Source organism: Anomalospiza imberbis, chromosome 26 (assembly GCF_031753505.1).
Source record: "Anomalospiza imberbis isolate Cuckoo-Finch-1a 21T00152 chromosome 26, ASM3175350v1, whole genome shotgun sequence".
NCBI lineage: Eukaryota > Metazoa > Chordata > Aves > Passeriformes > Viduidae > Anomalospiza > Anomalospiza imberbis.
The window spans coordinates 5016355-5033896 of record NC_089706.1 but is presented as its reverse complement, the minus strand read 5'-3'; the positions used below and the strand labels follow the sequence as shown (position 1 = coordinate 5033896).

The 17542-nt window shown below is 54.3% G+C and overlaps 1 protein-coding gene across 3 annotated transcripts in view; it reads left to right on the top strand.

Annotated features, from left to right (window-relative positions):
• Positions 1–17511, top strand: part of AHCYL1 (adenosylhomocysteinase like 1) — a 29193-nt gene extending 11682 nt beyond the window's left edge. For 2 of the 3 annotated variants that reach the window (XM_068173288.1, XM_068173290.1), the window contains exons 2-17: positions 3398–3509; positions 3873–4016; positions 4736–4836; positions 7353–7455; positions 8268–8362; positions 9112–9218; positions 9299–9415; positions 9559–9622; positions 11495–11583; positions 12005–12075; positions 12686–12780; positions 12858–12956; positions 13471–13539; positions 14611–14689; positions 15082–15202; positions 15706–17511. In XM_068173288.1, coding sequence (XP_068029389.1) covers positions 3398–3509; positions 3873–4016; positions 4736–4836; positions 7353–7455; positions 8268–8362; positions 9112–9218; positions 9299–9415; positions 9559–9622; positions 11495–11583; positions 12005–12075; positions 12686–12780; positions 12858–12956; positions 13471–13539; positions 14611–14689; positions 15082–15202; positions 15706–15712 — 1473 coding nt within the window. In that variant the 3' untranslated portion in view covers positions 15713–17511. Of the gene's footprint in view, positions 1–3397; positions 3510–3872; positions 4017–4735; positions 4837–7352; positions 7456–8267; positions 8363–9111; positions 9219–9298; positions 9416–9558; positions 9623–11494; positions 11584–12004; positions 12076–12685; positions 12781–12857; positions 12957–13470; positions 13540–14610; positions 14690–15081; positions 15207–15705 lie in introns of those variants that run through there. The other variant, XM_068173289.1, reaches the window with a different exon arrangement.
• The last annotated feature ends 31 nt before the right edge of the window (positions 17512–17542 follow it).

The following is a 17542-nucleotide window of genomic DNA, read 5'->3' as shown; positions in this document are numbered from 1 at the left end:
CCCAGCAATGCTCTGGAAGGACTTGGCAGGAGATGGTGGATCTTGCTGTTTTCCTGCAGAACATATCCCAAAATCCCTGCTGTTCCAAGTGAGGAACTGCTCATTTGGCCCCTTAGATCTCCAGCCCCGTCTTCTCCTTTTCCAGGCAGTGATGCTGAAAACCCCTAGCTTCATTCCTCTGCAGGGAAATGGGTGCTGTCTTGTTTTCCCTACTTGACCACGAATTTCTGGGATGAAAAAATATTTTCCTTGCTCTTAAACCCTTGTGCTCCACCCGGTTGGAAAAGCTGCTTCCAGCAGGATGAAGTTTGGGATGCAATTCATGGCCGTGCTCTTGAGAGCTGGACAGCCCCAATCCCGCTGAGCCACGGAGCGCTGACCCGCAGCCCCCGGCCGGCCGGGAATGCCGTTCATTCCAATTCCCATGACAGGCAGAGGGATTAGGAGATTTTCTCTGTCTCCTTAATGCAGCTCGAGCTGCTGGCACGTGGAGGGCACTGGTCACGCACCTCTGCTCCAGTGCCTTGCCCGACCTCCCTGCGCTGCCGCCTCGCGCTGCCGGACACGGCGGTAATTTCCCGGGCTCAGAGGGGTGGGATGTTCGGATTGTTCCTTGGGTTTGGGTGCTGTTCGTGGTGTTTGATGATAATTTTAGCCAGGACAGATTTTGCTAAGCTGGGGAGTTCAGCTGAGCCCTGGTAAAGCCACGGCAGGGATTACTGGGGGTAATTCAGCACTTGGTTTGTTTAGCACTTGCTTTTTCTCTCCACTTGGATTCAATCCCCTCATTCCCATGTTTCTAAACCTGCTGTTTCTCTTGCAGGGTGGGGTTGTGCCTCAGAGCTGGCTCAGCATTCACAGCTGGAGGCCTGAAGGGGAGGTGGATTGTGGTGTGGGATGTTGTGGGACTGGGAAGTGCAGCACGCCTCTATCCCATCCTCCCTTTTCCACTCATCCCAAAGGAACTTTGCTCCATGAGACCATCCAGGCAGCAATTCCCTGAAGGGAATTGCCCTGTCCTGGAACATACACATCCTGGATGCTGCAGGCCAGGATAGACCTGCACCCTGGGCTGAAGCACTGTGCTTTGTTTTTTCCCTCCTGGGTCACCTCTTCCCTGGAAACCTTTCCCTGAGATACAGAAAATTCCTCAGCTAACACTTTAAGCTGTTTTAATGCCAGCAGCTTTTTATGGGGAATGTTTTTTTATACCCTCTGGTTTGATGAGCTGCCAGAGGAAGAGCTTGATGTGAAGGCATGGAAATCTTGTGTTCCTGAAATTGCTGATGCTTTTTCCTCCTTGGAAGTGCCCATGAGCAATATACTGGCATGGAAGTAGCACAAGCCCATCCCAGGCTGTGTGGGGAAGATTGATCCGAGGAATAGACCTTGAACAAATTCCAGCAACATCATTCCTTGTTGGGAATCCTGCCAGCTCCTGCCACACGCCCTGAGCACAATAGTGGTACCTGCCTGGAAGTGCTTCTGCCTGTCTTGTCCCTGGAACCAACTTCCCTGTGGGGATGGGGATTGTGATGGCCTCTGTATCCTCCCTCTGCTCTCCCATGGGGGTGGAGGTTTCAATGCCCTCCAGGTCTTCCCTCTGATTTCCCTCAGGGATGAGGGTTGTGGTCTCCTCTGCACCCTCCCTCTGCTCTCCTGTGAGGATGGGATTGGGATGCCCTCTGGATCCTGCCCTCTGCATCCTCCCTCTGCTTCCCCGTGGGGATGGAGGTTGTGGTGCCCTCTGAATCCTCCCTCTGCACCAAGTGACCTCAAACAATTGCAAAACCAAACCTTCTATCTCTATTTATCCTTCCTATTCCTTCCACTAATACAAACTAAAGTAGTTTGCATCAGAATCCAACTGGAGTCTGCTGGGAAGTCTAATCAGGGAAGCAGATACTGGGCTGTGATGTGTCCAGGATGGAGGAGCTGGCTGGAAACCCTGCAGCAGCAGCACCCACAGGATTGCCTGGGATGTTTGGCTGGGTGTGGTGATGGATCTGATCTGTGCCAGTCAGTTCCTGGAAGGGATGCTGGAGTCCCACATCATCCCTCTTGCCCTCCCTTGGAGTGAGCCATGGGTTTCATGCCCCCTTGTCCCTTCCCAAGTGGAATACCATGCTGCTTTGGCCCATCTGCAGGCATTCTGTAGTATTGTGGCAACATTTTCCAGCCCAAAAAGCTGTACTGGTACTGCAGCCACCCCAGCTCCAGTCTGTGCAGATTCCTCCTTTCTGGAATGGATTATTTCAAGTAAATAGTTTCATTCTTCTCCCCTCCAAAAGCTGTTTCCTGCATCAAAGCTTTCAGGACGCTTTTGGGATGGCTGTGGCACTGAAAGCCCCTCCTCGTGACTGCTCTGGGCTGTCTCTTTCCATCATCTTGATTTCTCTAGGATTCCTCTCAAGGTCTCCTGGGTCTCGGGGATGCTTTGTTAATCCCACTCCCTGCCATGACATCTCATCCCTGTTAAATGGCAAAATTAAATCCTGCAGCGACGTGATCTGAGTGGAGGGGCCATGCTGGGGTTCTTTGTCAGGGTCTCCTGCGTGGCAGCAGGAAGGGGCCTGCAGGCTGGGATTGCTGGTGCTTTCCCTAATTCCCTTTCATCTCTGTTGCCTTTCACTGGCAGAAGCAGCAGTAAGGCCCTTTGCTGGCTGCTCACTCAGGGTGAGCACAGCAGCTTTTGGGTTATTTATCCTCTCTTTTTGGCCCAACACAGTTAAATTTGATGATCTGGTGGAAGGTGCTGGAGCCTTGAGTTGCCTCTGGCTGAGAGAGGTGGCTGTTTTGGGGGTTCTCTTCCAATGGAAACATCTTGTCCTGCAGAGGAGGCTGAAAGCCAATGCAATGTCAACTTCTTTTTGTTGAAATGTTCTCTCTTGCTGAGGTTTTTTTCCTGTGCTTTTAGTGTCAGTTTTGGAAGGATGTGTGGTGTTTTTAACCTGCGGGATGCTCTTCTCTGGGGAAGAGCCTGGAAGCACCAGGGATCTGTTGGGACCACCCCAGCTTTCTTACTGCTACATTTTTGGGCAGAAATCTGCTGGGATTGGTTGGGGCAGGGGCTGTGGGAGCAGGGGCTCTCCTTCCACATGGGATGTTGGTTGTACAAGGAGTGTAACTCCTGAAGGAGCCTTAGGGAGCTGAGAAGGGATTAAAGTAGATGTTTCAGGGTGCTCTTTTTCTATTCAGGTGTTGCATCAAATTTGCAGGGTGACAAAAACCTGGTGGCAGCTGTTTCAGGCAGAAGAAGGGATTTAATTTTTGACATCTGTAGCCTTGTATTTGGTGATGTTAATTTTTGTGGACTGAAGGGATCCACTGTAGCCTGGGAACGTGTCATGCCCTAAGGATCACCTCCTGATTTAGCACTTCTTTCCTTTGCTCCCAGCAAATCCAATTTGCAGATGACATGCAGGAGTTCACCAAATTCCCGACCAAGACGGGCCGTCGGTCCCTGTCCCGCTCCATCTCCCAGTCTTCCACCGACAGCTACAGCTCTGGTAGGTGCCAGGTCCTTGTCCTCACACGTTCCTCTCAAAAACCCAGCGTGGGTGCTGCAGTGAATGTGCTGCTCACACCCTGTGGCAGGTTTTGTGCTGCTGTTTGTACTTGGATGCTGAGGGAATGATTCCAGGCATTCCCGAAGCTCAGGCATTGATTGCCAGTTGATAATTGTTACCTCTGGGATGTTTTAGAGAAAAAGAGTGCAGAATTCCTTCAGGGCGTTGGCTTTCCCTAGGAGATTGGTAGTTTGAGCCATGAGTGAAAGCTGAGAAGGGAAACAGAGCAGAAACCTGAAGGGTAGGAGGTTCCTGGATTCATAAGGCCTGGCATAACACTCATTCATTCCTCTCTTGGTTTAGCTGCCTCGTACACAGACAGCTCTGATGACGAGGTGTCCCCCCGAGAGAAACAGCAAACCAACTCCAAGGGCAGCAGCAATTTCTGCGTGAAGAACATCAAACAGGCGGAGTTCGGGCGCCGGGAGATTGAGATCGCTGAGCAAGGTACAGAGTGGAGTCTTGGGCTTCTGGGGCTTGGGGCAGGTTCTGGAGACCAGGAGCTGAGGAGTGACAATTCCCACTCCTGCTGCAGCCTTGGATATCCTGTTTTCCTCCCCCAAAATCAGTTAGGGAAGAGCGAGATGTGCCAGGAAACGTTGATGATGTGTCCCATCCCTTTTCTAGCAGGAGTAGAGCTCTTGCAGGGTTTAATGTTTTGTTGGCTTTGGATGGACAAGGATTTTGTAACACCTTCAGAGATATGAAAGCTGAAAATCCCACCCCTTCCTGTGGGGTGGTAGGAAGCTGAATTACCATTTCCAGTGGGTGATTGGGTAACTCTCCTTTTAGATGGGGAAGATAATCCAGACACATGTAGAGCAGCATTTCTGAGATGTGGCAGCTGTGTTTTCAAGTTCAGGTGCTTCACCTGCTGCCACAGGGCTGGTGAATGTCCTTAGGAGCCATCCCCAGGCAGTGCCACTCCCAGACCCTTCCTTGCCTCTCTCCTTGTCCCTTGGTCAAGTGACAAATGACACTGGTGTTTTGGTCCCGTTTTGTCCCTGCCAGGCCAGGGATGAGGAGTTTTCTCTCTGCCTGTGTAACAGCTTCAGCAAAAATTTTGGGGCTGGAGGTATCCTGGGAGGCCCTGAAAGGAGGGGAGCTGTGGCAGAGAGGGGACCCTGCAGACTGAACCAGCATTAAAACCTCTCTTCCTTTTGCAGACATGTCTGCTCTGATTTCGCTCAGGAAACGAGCCCAGGGGGAGAAGCCTTTGGCTGGAGCTAAAATTGTGGGCTGTACCCACATCACAGCACAGACTGCAGTGAGTGGCTGCTTATTTGGGGGGCCTGGGCTGGGACATTAGCTTTTCCATGGGGAAGAAAGTTCTTTATCTCTTTGGAATGGGAGAAGAGAGAACCCCGGCACATTCAGTCGAGTCTGGATGCATTTTGGAAAGGTTGTGCTGGTGGCATTTCCCCAGGGCACCATTTGGTTCCTGTGCACATCACTGCTGCTGCCCAAGGCCTGCTCTTGTGCTGGGGGCACCCCTGACCCCGCAGGGCATCCCTGACCCCTGGGTTATCCCTGGCCCCTGGGTCACTGCTGTCCCCTGGGGCACCCCTGACATCTGAGTTATCCCTGACCCCCGGGTCATTCCTGTCCCCTGGGTTATCCCTGACTCCCAGGGCATCCCTGACCCCTGGGTTATTCCTGCACCCTGGGACATCCTGGCTGCCTGGGGCACCCCTGATCCCCAGGGCATCCCTGATCTCCAGGTTATCCCTGACCCCCAGAGCACCCCTGGCCCTCCAGACAGCTCTGACCCCCAGGGCATCATTGGCACCTGGGGCACCCTTGACCCCTGGGTTATCCCTGACTGCCAGGGCATCCCTGACCCCTGAGTCATTCCTGTCCCCTGGGACACCCGTGACCCTTGGGTTATCCCTGACTCCCAGGGCACCCCTGACCCCTGGGTTATTCCTGCACCCTGGGACATCCTGGCTGCCTGGGGCACCCCTGATCCCCAGAGCACCCCTGTCTCCCAGGGCACCCCTGGGGCACCCCTGGCCCTCCGGACAGCTCTGACTCCAGGGCATCATTGGCGCCTGGAGCAACCTTGACCCCTGGGTTATCCCTGACTCCCAGGACATCCCTGACCCCTGGGTTATTCCTGCACCCTGGGACATCCTGGCTGCCTGGGGCACCCCTGATCCCCAGGGCATCCCTGATCTCCAGGTTATCCCTGGCCCCCAGAGCACCCCTGGCCCTCCAGACAGCTCTGACCCCCAGGGCATCATTGGCACCTGGGGCACCCTTGACCCCTGGGTTATCCCTGACTGCCAGGGCATCCCTGACCCCTGAGTCATTCCTGTCCCCTGGGACACCCGTGACCCTTGGGTTATCCCTGACTCCCAGGGCATCCCTGACCGCTGAGTTATTCCTGATCCCTGGGACATCCTGGCTGCCTGGAGCACCCCTGACCCCCAGAGCACCCCTGTCTCCCAGGGCACCCCTGGGGCACCCCTGGCCCTCCGGACAGCTCTGACCCCAGGGCATCATTGGCGCCTGGGGCATCCCTGACCCCTGGGTTATCCCTGACTCCCAGGACATCCCTGACCCCTGGGTTATTCCTGCACCCTGGGACATCCTGGCTGCCTGGGGCACCCCTGATCCCCAGGGCATCCCTGATCTCCAGGTTATCCCTGACCCCCAGAGCACCCCTGGCCCTCCAGACAGCTCTGACCCCCAGGGCATCATTGGCACCTGGGGCACCCTTGACCCCTGGGTTATCCCTGACTGCCAGGGCATCCCTGACCCCTGAGTCATTCCTGTCCCCTGGGACACCCGTGACCCTTGGGTTATCCCTGACTCCCAGGGCATCCCTGACCCCTGGGTTATTCCTGCACCCTGGGACATCCTGGCTGCTTGGAGCACCCCTGTCTCCCAGGGCACCCCTGGGGCACCCCTGGCCCTCCGGACAGCTCTGACCCCAGGGCATCATTGGCGCCTGGGGCAACCTTGACCCCTGGGTTATCCCTGACTCCCAGGGCATCCCTGACCCCTGGGTTATCCCTGACTCCCAGGGCACCCCTGACCCCTGGGTTATTCCTGAACCCTGGGACCTCCTGGATGCCTGGAGCACCCCTGACCCCCAGAGCACCCCTGTCTCCCAGGGCACCCCTGGGGCACCCCTGGCCCTCCGGACAGCTCTGACCCCAGGGCATCATTGGCGCCTGGGGCAACCTTGACCCCTGGGTTATCCCTGACTCCCAGGGCATCCCTGACCCCAGGGCATCATTGGCGCCTGGGGCAACCTTGACCCCTGGGTTATCCCTGACTCCCAGGGCTTCCCTGACCCCTGGGTTATCCCTGACTCCCAGGACATCCCTGACCCCTGGGTTATCCCTGACTTCCAGGGCACCCTTGACCCCTGAGTTATTCCTGCACCCTGGGACATCCTGGATGCCTGGGGCACCCCTGATCTCCAGGTTATCCCTGGCCCCCCGGGACACCCCTGGCCCCCCGGGACACCCCTGGCCCCCCGGGACACCCCTGCCCCCCAGGGACACCCCTGACCCCTGGGTTATCCCTGCCCCCCAGGGACACCCCTGCCCCCCGGGACACCCCTGCCCCCCAGGGACACCCCTGCCCCCAGGGACACCCCTGACCCCTGGGTTATCCCTGCCCCCCAGGGACACCCCTGCCCCCCGGGACACCCCTGCCCCCCAGGGACACCCCTGACCCCTGAGTTATTCCTGTCCCCCGGGGCACCCTTGTCCCCCGGGACACCCCTGCCCCCAGGACACCCCTGACCCGGGGCTCTCTGCTGTCCCACAGGTGCTGATCGAGACGCTGTGTGCCCTGGGAGCGCAGTGCCGCTGGTCTGCCTGCAACATCTACTCCACCCAGAACGAGGTGGCCGCGGCCTTGGCAGAGGCTGGTGAGTGCAGCCCCTCCTGCCTCCCTGGCCTCACCCAGGGGAAATCTTCCAGGGAACTTCATATTTCATTTGTATATATTTTGGTTTATATTTATATATGTTTTCGTCTGTATTTATGGAAATTAAATATTTATGATAACATATAACAATAGAAAAAAATTATATTAAAATTACAAAAATATAATTTCCATTTAGACATATTTTATACTAGGTATATCTATAAATATAAATAAATATATAAATAGTATTTCTTATAAATAAATATATATACATTGACATAAAATATACAACATAAACATATGAGTACATGTATAGATATTTATAAAATGCTTATAGATACATTTTGTTTCGAATTTAAATAATATATATATAAAATATAAACGAATAAATAGGAATAAATATAAAACTATAATAACAAAATATTTTAATTCTATATTTAATCATATTTTAATTCTATTTTATTTATTTTTATACTGTTTAAACAGTTAACAGTAGTATTACTACATTAATTACTAATAGTATTACTACAATAATAACTACTACAAGTTATTGCTGGTAGTATTGTTTTCTTATTATTTCTTTGGTTTTTATTATCTATTTTATTTTTTTAGTTTTGTAATTCTGTTTTAGGGAATTAATGTTTTTGGGGAATATCTTCTAGGGAGGGACGGGCAGGTGTGATCCTGCTGTGGGCAGTGATGTGATCTCTGCATAGCCCCTTGGCTCTTGTGTCCGTGTGTTTCTGGAGCTGGCCAAGCAGGAGAGAGCTCTGCCACGCCCAGCAAACTCCAGGGATGCTCCTGTTCTTGCAGGTGTTGCTGTGTTTGCCTGGAAAGGGGAGTCAGAGGATGATTTCTGGTGGTGCATTGACCGCTGTGTTAACGTAGATGGCTGGCAGGCCAACATGGTAAGGAGTCTTCTCCAGCCCTTCCTCTTCCTCCCTTCCACCTGGGGGCTGTTCCTGAGTGCCTGCTGACCTCGAAAGGACCTCTGGCCCCCATAATGGGGGCTCTTGGAGAGCAGCAGCTGGAGATGAGCTGGGAGCAGCCATGGGGAATGTCAGGAGCTGCAAGCATGATGTCCTGAGTTGGCACATCCCAATGGTAACGGGAAATGGGACCTGTTTTCCCCTGCAGGAGCTGTTTCCCCCCAGCCTCCTCTCTCAGCACAGGTGCCATCTGCCCTCTCCCTCTCAAAGCTGGGATCATAGTGGGGACCTTTCCCTTGTCAAAGCTGATGTCCCCCTTGATGCATGGTCTGTGGTCACCAGTGATGTGTCTGTGGGCCATCACACCTCCCACAGCCTATCCTCTCCCGTTTGCTTTCTGAGCATCAATGTTGTGGCATCCTGAGCTCAGCCTGGTCAGTGCTACCTGTGGTCATCTTTCCAGGCTGCAGAGCAATAGCAGAGGCAGGAAATCCTGTTAGGATCCAGCAGCTCCACACAGGGGTAAGGCATCTCGGGGTTTTAGGGGAGACCCAGAGTTGCAGGCACCTAGGGAACCCAGGAGTCATGGCACCCAGGCCTCTGCCCAAACAGCCCCTCCAGCAGTGCCTGAAGATGCTTCTCCAAATCATTTTCCCCATCTTGTCCTCAGCCATTGCATTTTCCAGTGGGAGGCCTGACTGCTCCCTGTTCTTCCTTGCCTGTTCTAGATCCTGGATGATGGTGGGGACCTGACCCATTGGGTTTATAAGAAATACCCCAGCGTGTTCAAGAAGATCCGAGGGATTGTGGAGGAGAGCGTGACAGGCGTGCACAGGTGGGAGCTTTGGGAAGGCAGATCCAGAGATCTCAGGGAGTTGCTGCTGTCTGCTCTGACCTGCCTCTGCCCTCTCCCAGGCTGTACCAGCTCTCCAAGGCTGGGAAGCTCTGTGTCCCAGCCATGAACGTGAATGACTCCGTCACCAAGCAGAAGTTTGATAACCTGTATTGCTGCCGGGAATCCATCCTGGATGGGTGAGTCCAGCTCTTTTCCCCACTGGCACTTCCACATGGGTGGGTTTGGCTCCAGCTGCTTCTTAAGCAGAGATCAGGCTCTGCTGCTTTGACCTGGTTTTGGGCTTGACTGATCCCAACACAGGTCTCTCTCTGTCCCCTAGCCTGAAGAGGACCACGGATGTGATGTTTGGAGGGAAGCAAGTGGTGGTTTGTGGTTATGGGGAGGTGAGTTCTGTGAGCTGTGCTGGCCTCCCCCAAGCTCAGCATCCTGCAATTCCCTGTGCAAAGGCCACTTGCCCTTGCTATATGGAGTAGATCCAACCTGGTGATAACCAGAGAAATCTTGCTGGAATCTGCTGGGAGGATGGAGATCAGGGATCAAATTTCCCAGTTTGCTGCAGATGAACTGGGCTGCACAGCCAACAGTTGCTGGGAACACTGGCCTGAATTATAACTACCCACGGGTCCTCCCATCTGCTATCCCTGGCCCAGGTTCAGCATCCAGCCTGGCTGTCACTGAGCAGGGCAGGCAGCTTCTCCCTGGGAATAATACTCTGGCAGAGGGAAATTGTATAATGAACTTGTAACTGATTCTACCCTGGAAGAGCTGGAGCTGGGAGCTGCCACCTTCCCTCCATCTGTGCACGTCCATGTGGGTGTTTATCTTCCGGCACTGTGCAGGGACTGGCAGGAGCTCCAAACGCTCTTCCCAGCAGGAATTTGCTCCCTAATTCATTTAGGCACTGGTGGAGCCCAGTTTTGCTTGACCAAGAGACTGTGCTGGCTCTCACCAAGTGTTCTGGGCTGGTGCCTGATTCTCCAGGCAGGAGTTGTGCTGGGCGTTGTTGTCTCCAGGGTCTGTCCTAAGCTTTACTGGACTTCTTCACTACAGGGGAGTCAGAGAATCCCAGACTTCCAACCCATATTTGGGAAGGGAACTTCAAGCTCATCCAGTTCCACCCCCTGCCATGGACAGGGATGCCTTCCACTAGACCAGGTTGCTCCAAGCCCCATCCAAGCTTGAACACTTGCAGGGATGGGGAGCCACAGCATTTCTGAGAAGTCAATTCCAGTGCCTCACCACCCTCACCGCCAAGAATGCCTTCCCACTATCCCACCTAACCCTGCCCTCTGGCAGTAGGAAGCCATTCCTCCTTGTCCTGTCACTCTGTCCCTTGTCCAAAGTCCCTCTTTTGCTCTCCAGAAGCCCCTTTAGGCACTGGAAGGGGCTCTAAGGTCTTGCTGTAGCCTGCTGTCCTCCAGGCTGAGCACCCTTAGCTCTCCCAGCCTGTTCACCCTGAATGGTTTCCCCTTTGGATGTGAGTTGAGTCCCAGTTGTCCCTGCCTGGGTGTGTTCAGTAGACCCAAGGCTGGAGCTGGGTGATAAGTGAGGGTTGCTCTGGAAATGTTTTTGGTCCAGCACCTTGCTGGTCACAAACCAGTGCTGAGTAGAGTCTGTGCAGCAGAGCCAGGTGTTGGTGTGGGTTGGTGATGTGGAGAGCTGGACTTCGTTTTAATTTTCCACTGAGGGGAGGGAGTGAGTCCGAGATGCTGACTCGGACCCTGTGCAGGAACCCTGTGCTCCCTATGCTGATGTGGGCAGCATAGGATGGAGGATCTGCCTCCTGCGGAGTGCAGGACAGCTCTGAAATCCTGTATCTTAAAGGCAAGGGGACAGTGTGTGCTCCTCTAGGCTGTCTTTAATTCCTGCTTGGAGAAAGGCTCCTGCAATGGTGGGGCTGCACAAGCTGTGAGAGCATTGGGTTGGGAAAGCTCCTGTCATGGATATTTCCAGATGAGGCAGCCATAGCTTCTCCGGACACCCTGTGCCAGGGCTCACCACTCCCACAGGGGAGAATTCCTTCCCAATATCCTGTCTAATCCTGCCCTCTGGCACTGGGAAGCTGGTGGCCTTGGAGGGAGAGCTGGGCTTGTGGCAGTTTGCCACTCCCCAGGTACATCCTGAGCTGCTCCTGACATTGGGCAAGTGGCTGGGAGGAGGATCTTCCAGCCTGGGATGGGCCTGGGCTGTTTAGGGCAGGGACTGTGGCACTGGTGTGTCTGTGTCCTGCCTCACTGATCCTTCTGCCTTGGCAGGTTGGGAAGGGATGCTGTGCTGCCCTGAAAGCCCTGGGAGCCATCGTGTACGTCACCGAGATCGACCCCATCTGTGCTCTCCAAGCCTGGTAAGGTGTTCCCATCTGCTTGGGAGTGTCTCTCTCTCTGCTCTTCCAAACCTTGCAACAGGGCTGGAGTGAAGCCAGGGGGATCTGTGGCTCATTTTGGAGAGCATGCACCTTGTTGGGGTGTGATGGGCAGCTTTCAGGGATGGGGTACCAGGCAGAAGGTGTTCACTGGCTGATTTGGGGAGGCTGCTCAGACCTCTATGCCACACATTCCTGCCTCATCCAACATTTCCAAGAGTGGGTTGGACATCCCAACTGTTGCACAGCTCTCCCTCGTGGCACTGGTGTCTCTGGAGGGGTAGAGGAGAGCCTGGGCTGCTGCCAGAGCAGTTTGGAGCTGCAGAGATCCCTCATGGCCTGGGGCAGAGAGGGAACAAGCTTCTCCTCCTCATGATGGTCCCTATTCCCCCTTTTTTGCCAGCATGGATGGATTTCGGGTGGTGAAGCTGAGCGAAGTAATCCGTCAGGTGGATGTCGTCATCACCTGCACAGGTAGGGATAGACAAGGCTGGAGCAGGCTGAGGAGCCTCATTCCCAAGTGGGGTCTCAAGGGACCTGGGAATGGAGGACATTTCACTGCTCTGTGCTCCTAATTTTCCACAACAGCTGGCCTCTGCCAGGAGCTTTTTGCCCTGATTTGCTATATGGCCACAGTCCCAGCCCAGAGCAGAGGGAGATCTTGGCCACACGTTCTCAGGGCATTTTGGGATCTCCTAGAGCCTGGTTAATTCATGGGAGCAAAAATCAAAGATTTGGGCACTGCTCAGGCTCCCCAGGGAATGGTCAGGTCCCAGTCCTGCCAGAGCTTAAGGGGTGTTTGGACAATGCCCTCAGGCACAGGGTGGGTTTGTTGGGAGTGTCCTATGCAGGGAACAGGAGTTGGACTTGATGACCCTTGTGGATCCCTTCCAGCTCAGGATATTCCATGACAGCACTTGTCCGACACGTCCTCTGCTGTCACAGCCACAAGGGCTCATGTCCTAGGGAAGTTCCTCTGATGTTGCCCCAAGCTGAGCTTCTCTGACTCGAGTTCAGAGAAGGAGAAACCAGAGGGTTTATGTTCCCACGGCTGTGGGATGAGCTGTGCCCTCTGTGCCTGCAGGGAACAAGAACGTGGTGACCAGGGAGCACCTGGACCGGATGAAGAACAGCTGCATCGTGTGCAACATGGGCCACTCCAACACCGAGATTGACGTGGTGAGTGCTGGCACCTCCGGCTGTGCCCGCCTGCTGGCTCCTGCCGTGACTCCAGCCTCTGCCTCCTCCTCTTGCAGACCAGCCTGCGGATGCCGGAGCTGACCTGGGAGCGGGTGCGCTCCCAAGTGGACCACGTCATCTGGCCGGACGGGAAGCGGGTGGTGCTGCTGGCCGAGGTGTGTTGAGAGCTGGGCCGGGATGCTTTGGGCCTCCATCAGGAAATCACAGATTTAGCCAGGTGGAAAAGTGCTGAGAGAAGCTTCAGAGCTCAAAAAAGGGTTTTTTGATTTATATTATTTTTTTTTTATTTCCTTTTCTTGAGGGCGGGTGTGTCATATCCCACATGCAGCCACAGGGGTGCCATGTGACTCCATTCTTCTGAGCTGGGATTCATCCCACTCAGGCAAACCCCTTCTGTGCAGGGTTTCCCAGGTGCTGGGTGGCTCCTCTTCCCACAGGAGCTGTTCTGGCAGGAGAGACTGCCTTTTCTAGGGACCACAACATTCCCCTGCCTCAAAATGAAGGGTTAAGGTGGAAACCGGAGCAGACTTGAAATGCTCTGGATCTCTGTGCCCCTGTTCCCTGGTCCCCTGTGCAGGGAGGGGATGGAGGTGAATCCCATCTGGAAACTCAGTTTGGTTTGGATCTGGGAGCGTGTCCAGCTCTGTGCTGACTCCTGCTTTCTCCCAGGGCCGTCTGCTCAACCTCAGCTGCTCCACGGTTCCCACCTTCGTTCTCTCCATCACAGCCACCACACAGGTCCGTACATGGGTGGGGCCCTGCACAAGCCTAGGGGTGGGGATAGTTTGGAAGGAGCTGGGAACACGCTGAGATTGGTCCTTGAGATGGCACCACTGCCAGAAATACCATTTTTTCTGGGCTGGAGTTATTGCTGGCATGGACCCAGTGTTTTGGGTACAGCAAGTTTTGGGAGAGCTTTTTAATGAGTGGTTTCATGGCACAGATCCTGCTGGGCTGGAAGGCAGTTTTAAGCTTCCCCCAAACAGTTTGAGCCCTTTTAGGACAGGTTTGAGACCCCCTAGCATGGGTTTAACCTTCCTCAGCACAGGTTTAAGCCCCTCTAGCACTGATTTAAGCTCTCCCAGCATGTGTTTAAGCCCACCTAGCACAGGTTTGAGCTTACCTCAAAACAAGGTTTTGTTTGGGCTGGGAACATGGAGGGGGCTGGTGGCACTGGGAACACTGGGTGGGCTGGTGGCACTGGGATTGATGGGACTGGGAATGATGGGACTGGGAACACTGAGGGGATTGATGGGGCTGGGAACATGGAGGGTCTGGTGGCACTGGCGCTCGTGGGGAAGGACAGCCAGGTTGACAGTGTGGAATTCCCTTATCCTCACTCCTGTCAGCCCAAGGGGACAGGGAACAGGCCTGTGTTTTGGACTGCGTTCCCAACAGTGGAAGTCAGCTCTTGGGGGATGCAGTTTCATCTGTCCTGAAGGGATCTGTCCTGGTTTTTGGATGCTGCCAGTTTCTGAGGAGCAGCCCCTCCGTTTCCATGTGCCACAGCAGCTGGGTGGTTTAAGAGGAGAAGAGCTGCTAACCCTAAACCATCCTCATGTTTTTCCCTGGGATGTTGAGCCCAGATGCTGCAAACAGGCTGGGTGGCATCTCATCCCTGCTCTCTGATCCCTCCAGTGGGATTGTGGAGCTCCAGACAGGGATGTGCCTGGGGTGGGAGCCTTTCCCTTAAGGCATGTTGGAAATGATTGCATTGTCCCTCCAGCTCCCAGATCCTTCTCTGCCTTTGTGAGCTTTGTGCTGCCCAAGCTGGTGGCCATTCCTGACTGTTCCCTGTGCTCTCCACAGGCTCTGGCTCTGATTGAGCTCTACAACGCTCCCGAGGGCCGGTACAAGCAGGATGTTTACCTGCTGCCAAAGAAGATGGGTGAGTGAAGGAACTGGCTTTTCCCTGGGGAATCCGTGTGCCAGCAGTGTCAGAAGAACTCAAACCTGGGCTGGGAAACACTTCCAGAGGGATAGTGAGTTCAGGGAAGCCACCAGTGGCAGTGACCTTAAAATACGTGAGGGTTATTTGATTTATCTTTGTTAGTGTTCTGCAGCGTGGGAGGCATCCCACATCCTGCAGCCTCCCTTCTCTGGGATTTTCCATGCCCTCCTTGTGCCTTTAGGGGCACATCCAGCCCAGGCTTGGACTCAGCTCTGCTTTGGGTGATGGTGAATCTGGGGTGCTGCCCACCCAGACCTTCAGTCATCACCTGCCCGTGTTGTGGTGGGGTGTGGACCCCCTGATGCCGTTTTCCCTGTTCCCATTCCCAGATGAGTATGTGGCCAGTTTGCATCTGCCATCGTTTGACGCCCACCTGACAGAGCTGACGGACGATCAGGCCAAATACCTGGGACTCAACAAAAATGGGCCTTTCAAACCCAACTACTACAGGTGAGAACTGCTGGGGCAGGAGCTCCCAGCTCCCCGTTGGGTTGGAGTTCTGCCTCCAGCTCTGGGGTCTCCAACAGCAGAAGGATGTGGAGCTGCTGGAGCGTGTCTGAAGGAGGTCACAGAGATGCTTTGAGGGCTGGAGCGCCTCTGGGAGAGTTGGAAGGCTCCCAAGAGAACTTAGATTCCCTCCCAGTGCCTGAAGAGGGCAGGGTTAGATGGGATACTGGGAAGGGATTCTTCCAGGCTGTGAGGGTGGGCAGGCCCTGGCACAGGGTGCTCAGAGCAGCTGTGGCTGCCCCTGGATCCCTGGAAGTGTCCAAGGCCAGGCTGGACAGGACTTGGAGCAACCTGGGATACTGGAAGGTGTCCCTGCCCGTGGAATGAGATGAGCTTTAAAGTCCTTGCCAGCCCAAACCAGTCTGGAATCTCATGCCTGGGGGATCCCCTTGCCCTGGCACGGCAGCACCTCCCATGTTCCTCACTGTCCCTTCCTTCTCTCCTAGATACTGACGGGACCATTTCCATGAAGGACCAGACCACACAAGGCAACATTTGAGAGATTATTTTTAAAAGTCATTTTTATTTTGGTTTACCCTTTTTTTTTTTTCCCTTAACCGCCACCAGAACCTGTTTTTACATTTTATCTGTGATTTTAAGGTCAGGTTTTCTTTTCTCCCCCTTTTCCATGATCGCATCCCTGTCTGATCTTGCTAGATCAACCTGGGATTTGCTTCTTGCTTTCATGTGGCTGAAGCTGCTGATTCCCAGCCCTGGCTCCAGGAGGGGCTTTCCCTTTCCTGCTGGGCCACGGGCACTTCATTCCTGCAGCAATGGTTTGTTTTGGCTTTTATTTTGTACTTTTTCCCACCTTTCCAGCCCACGTCGGTCTCAGCCGGGCTCCCTGTGGATCCGGAGATGCTCTTCTACCTTATCTTCTATTTCTTTGTGTGGATTATCTGCAACTTCTAAATTGCCTTAAAGAGCCCAGTTTTAGCTGCTAGATCCCTGCTCCGGGTGCTTCCTGGGAGCAGAGTGGCCTGCAGGACACCTGGCAAAGGGGGTGACTGTGCCCAAGCCCGGCCCAGGTCCCTGCGCTGAGGTGGCCCAGGTTTGGTGGCCACTGGCCTGGGTTTGCTGGCCACCTGGGTCCAGGGGAGTTCAGTGTTTCAGGGTGCTAATCTGAATCTGGATGGGGGTCGCTTTCCCAGCATTATCCTCATCTCTCCTAGGTTTTTATTTTTTTTTTTAGCCAAACTGCACCTTAATTGAGTTTTAAACATTTTTTTTCCGTTTGTGTATTTGTTTTTTTTTCTTCCTCTTTTCCTTTTTGATCCTTACAGAGATGTTTTAGAGGGCGGGGATTGTTTTTAGATGTTGAAAGAGGAAGCACTGGGGCCACGGCCGCCTTCCCATCCCCCACTGGGAAGTGCCGGGTGTTTTTTGAGGGTGTCTGGGTGGGTTTTGGGGGTGTTTCACTTTTTTCTTTTTTTTTTTGAGCTGGATGCAGAGATGAGCCTTCCCCATATCCCAGCCCGGCCCCTCTGCTCCCTGTGACTGTTTTCCTCACCCTCTCCCCATGTGTCCCAGCTGCTCCCATCACCTCCTCCGTGCCCTCCCTGCCGACATTTCCCTTTCCCAGCTTGTGCTGGCATGTGGGAAGCTCCTTCCAACCCACTGAGGTTCCTCTGGCTCCTGTTCCTTTCCCCACCCAAGGGAGGGAAGGAGCTGCTGGCACCTCCTGGATCGAGGAGCTGTTCCTTCCCCTCTTTGCAGGGATCCACCTGGACGGGTCCTTCCCAGGGAATTTGCAGGTTTTGGGGGGTGCAAAGCTCCTTGGGGGGCCAGGGGATGGGAGAGGTGCTGAGATCATCCCCCTCCATGTCCTGTGACTGTTCCTCTCTCCCACCCTGCGTGGTCTCCTCCTGGATGGATTTTGGGGATCACCTGCCTCGCTCCCCCACAGATCCCAGGGATCACTTGGGTCCCTTCCACCATCCCCCAGACCTCCCTGGGGATGGCTTAGCAAGCTGGGATGGGCGTTTGTGTGAAGGATTGGGAGCATCCCCCCTTCCCTGTGAGCCCCCCACGCCCGGGGGTCCCCGTTCCCACCCGTCCCGGGTGGAATCTCGGCCAAGGGCTCTGTGTCTGTATAAGCCATGCTGCGGGAGCCCGGGGGTGATGGCGGTGGCAGCGGCGGGCCGGGAGCGAGAGGTTTATTTTGTATAGGAATGATTTTTAATGAATGCAATATTAATCCTTGCAGATGAGCAATAAATCATTAAAGTCTAATTAAACTATTAGGAAAAATGCAGTGCTTTTGGTTGTGGGTGGTTTGTTTGG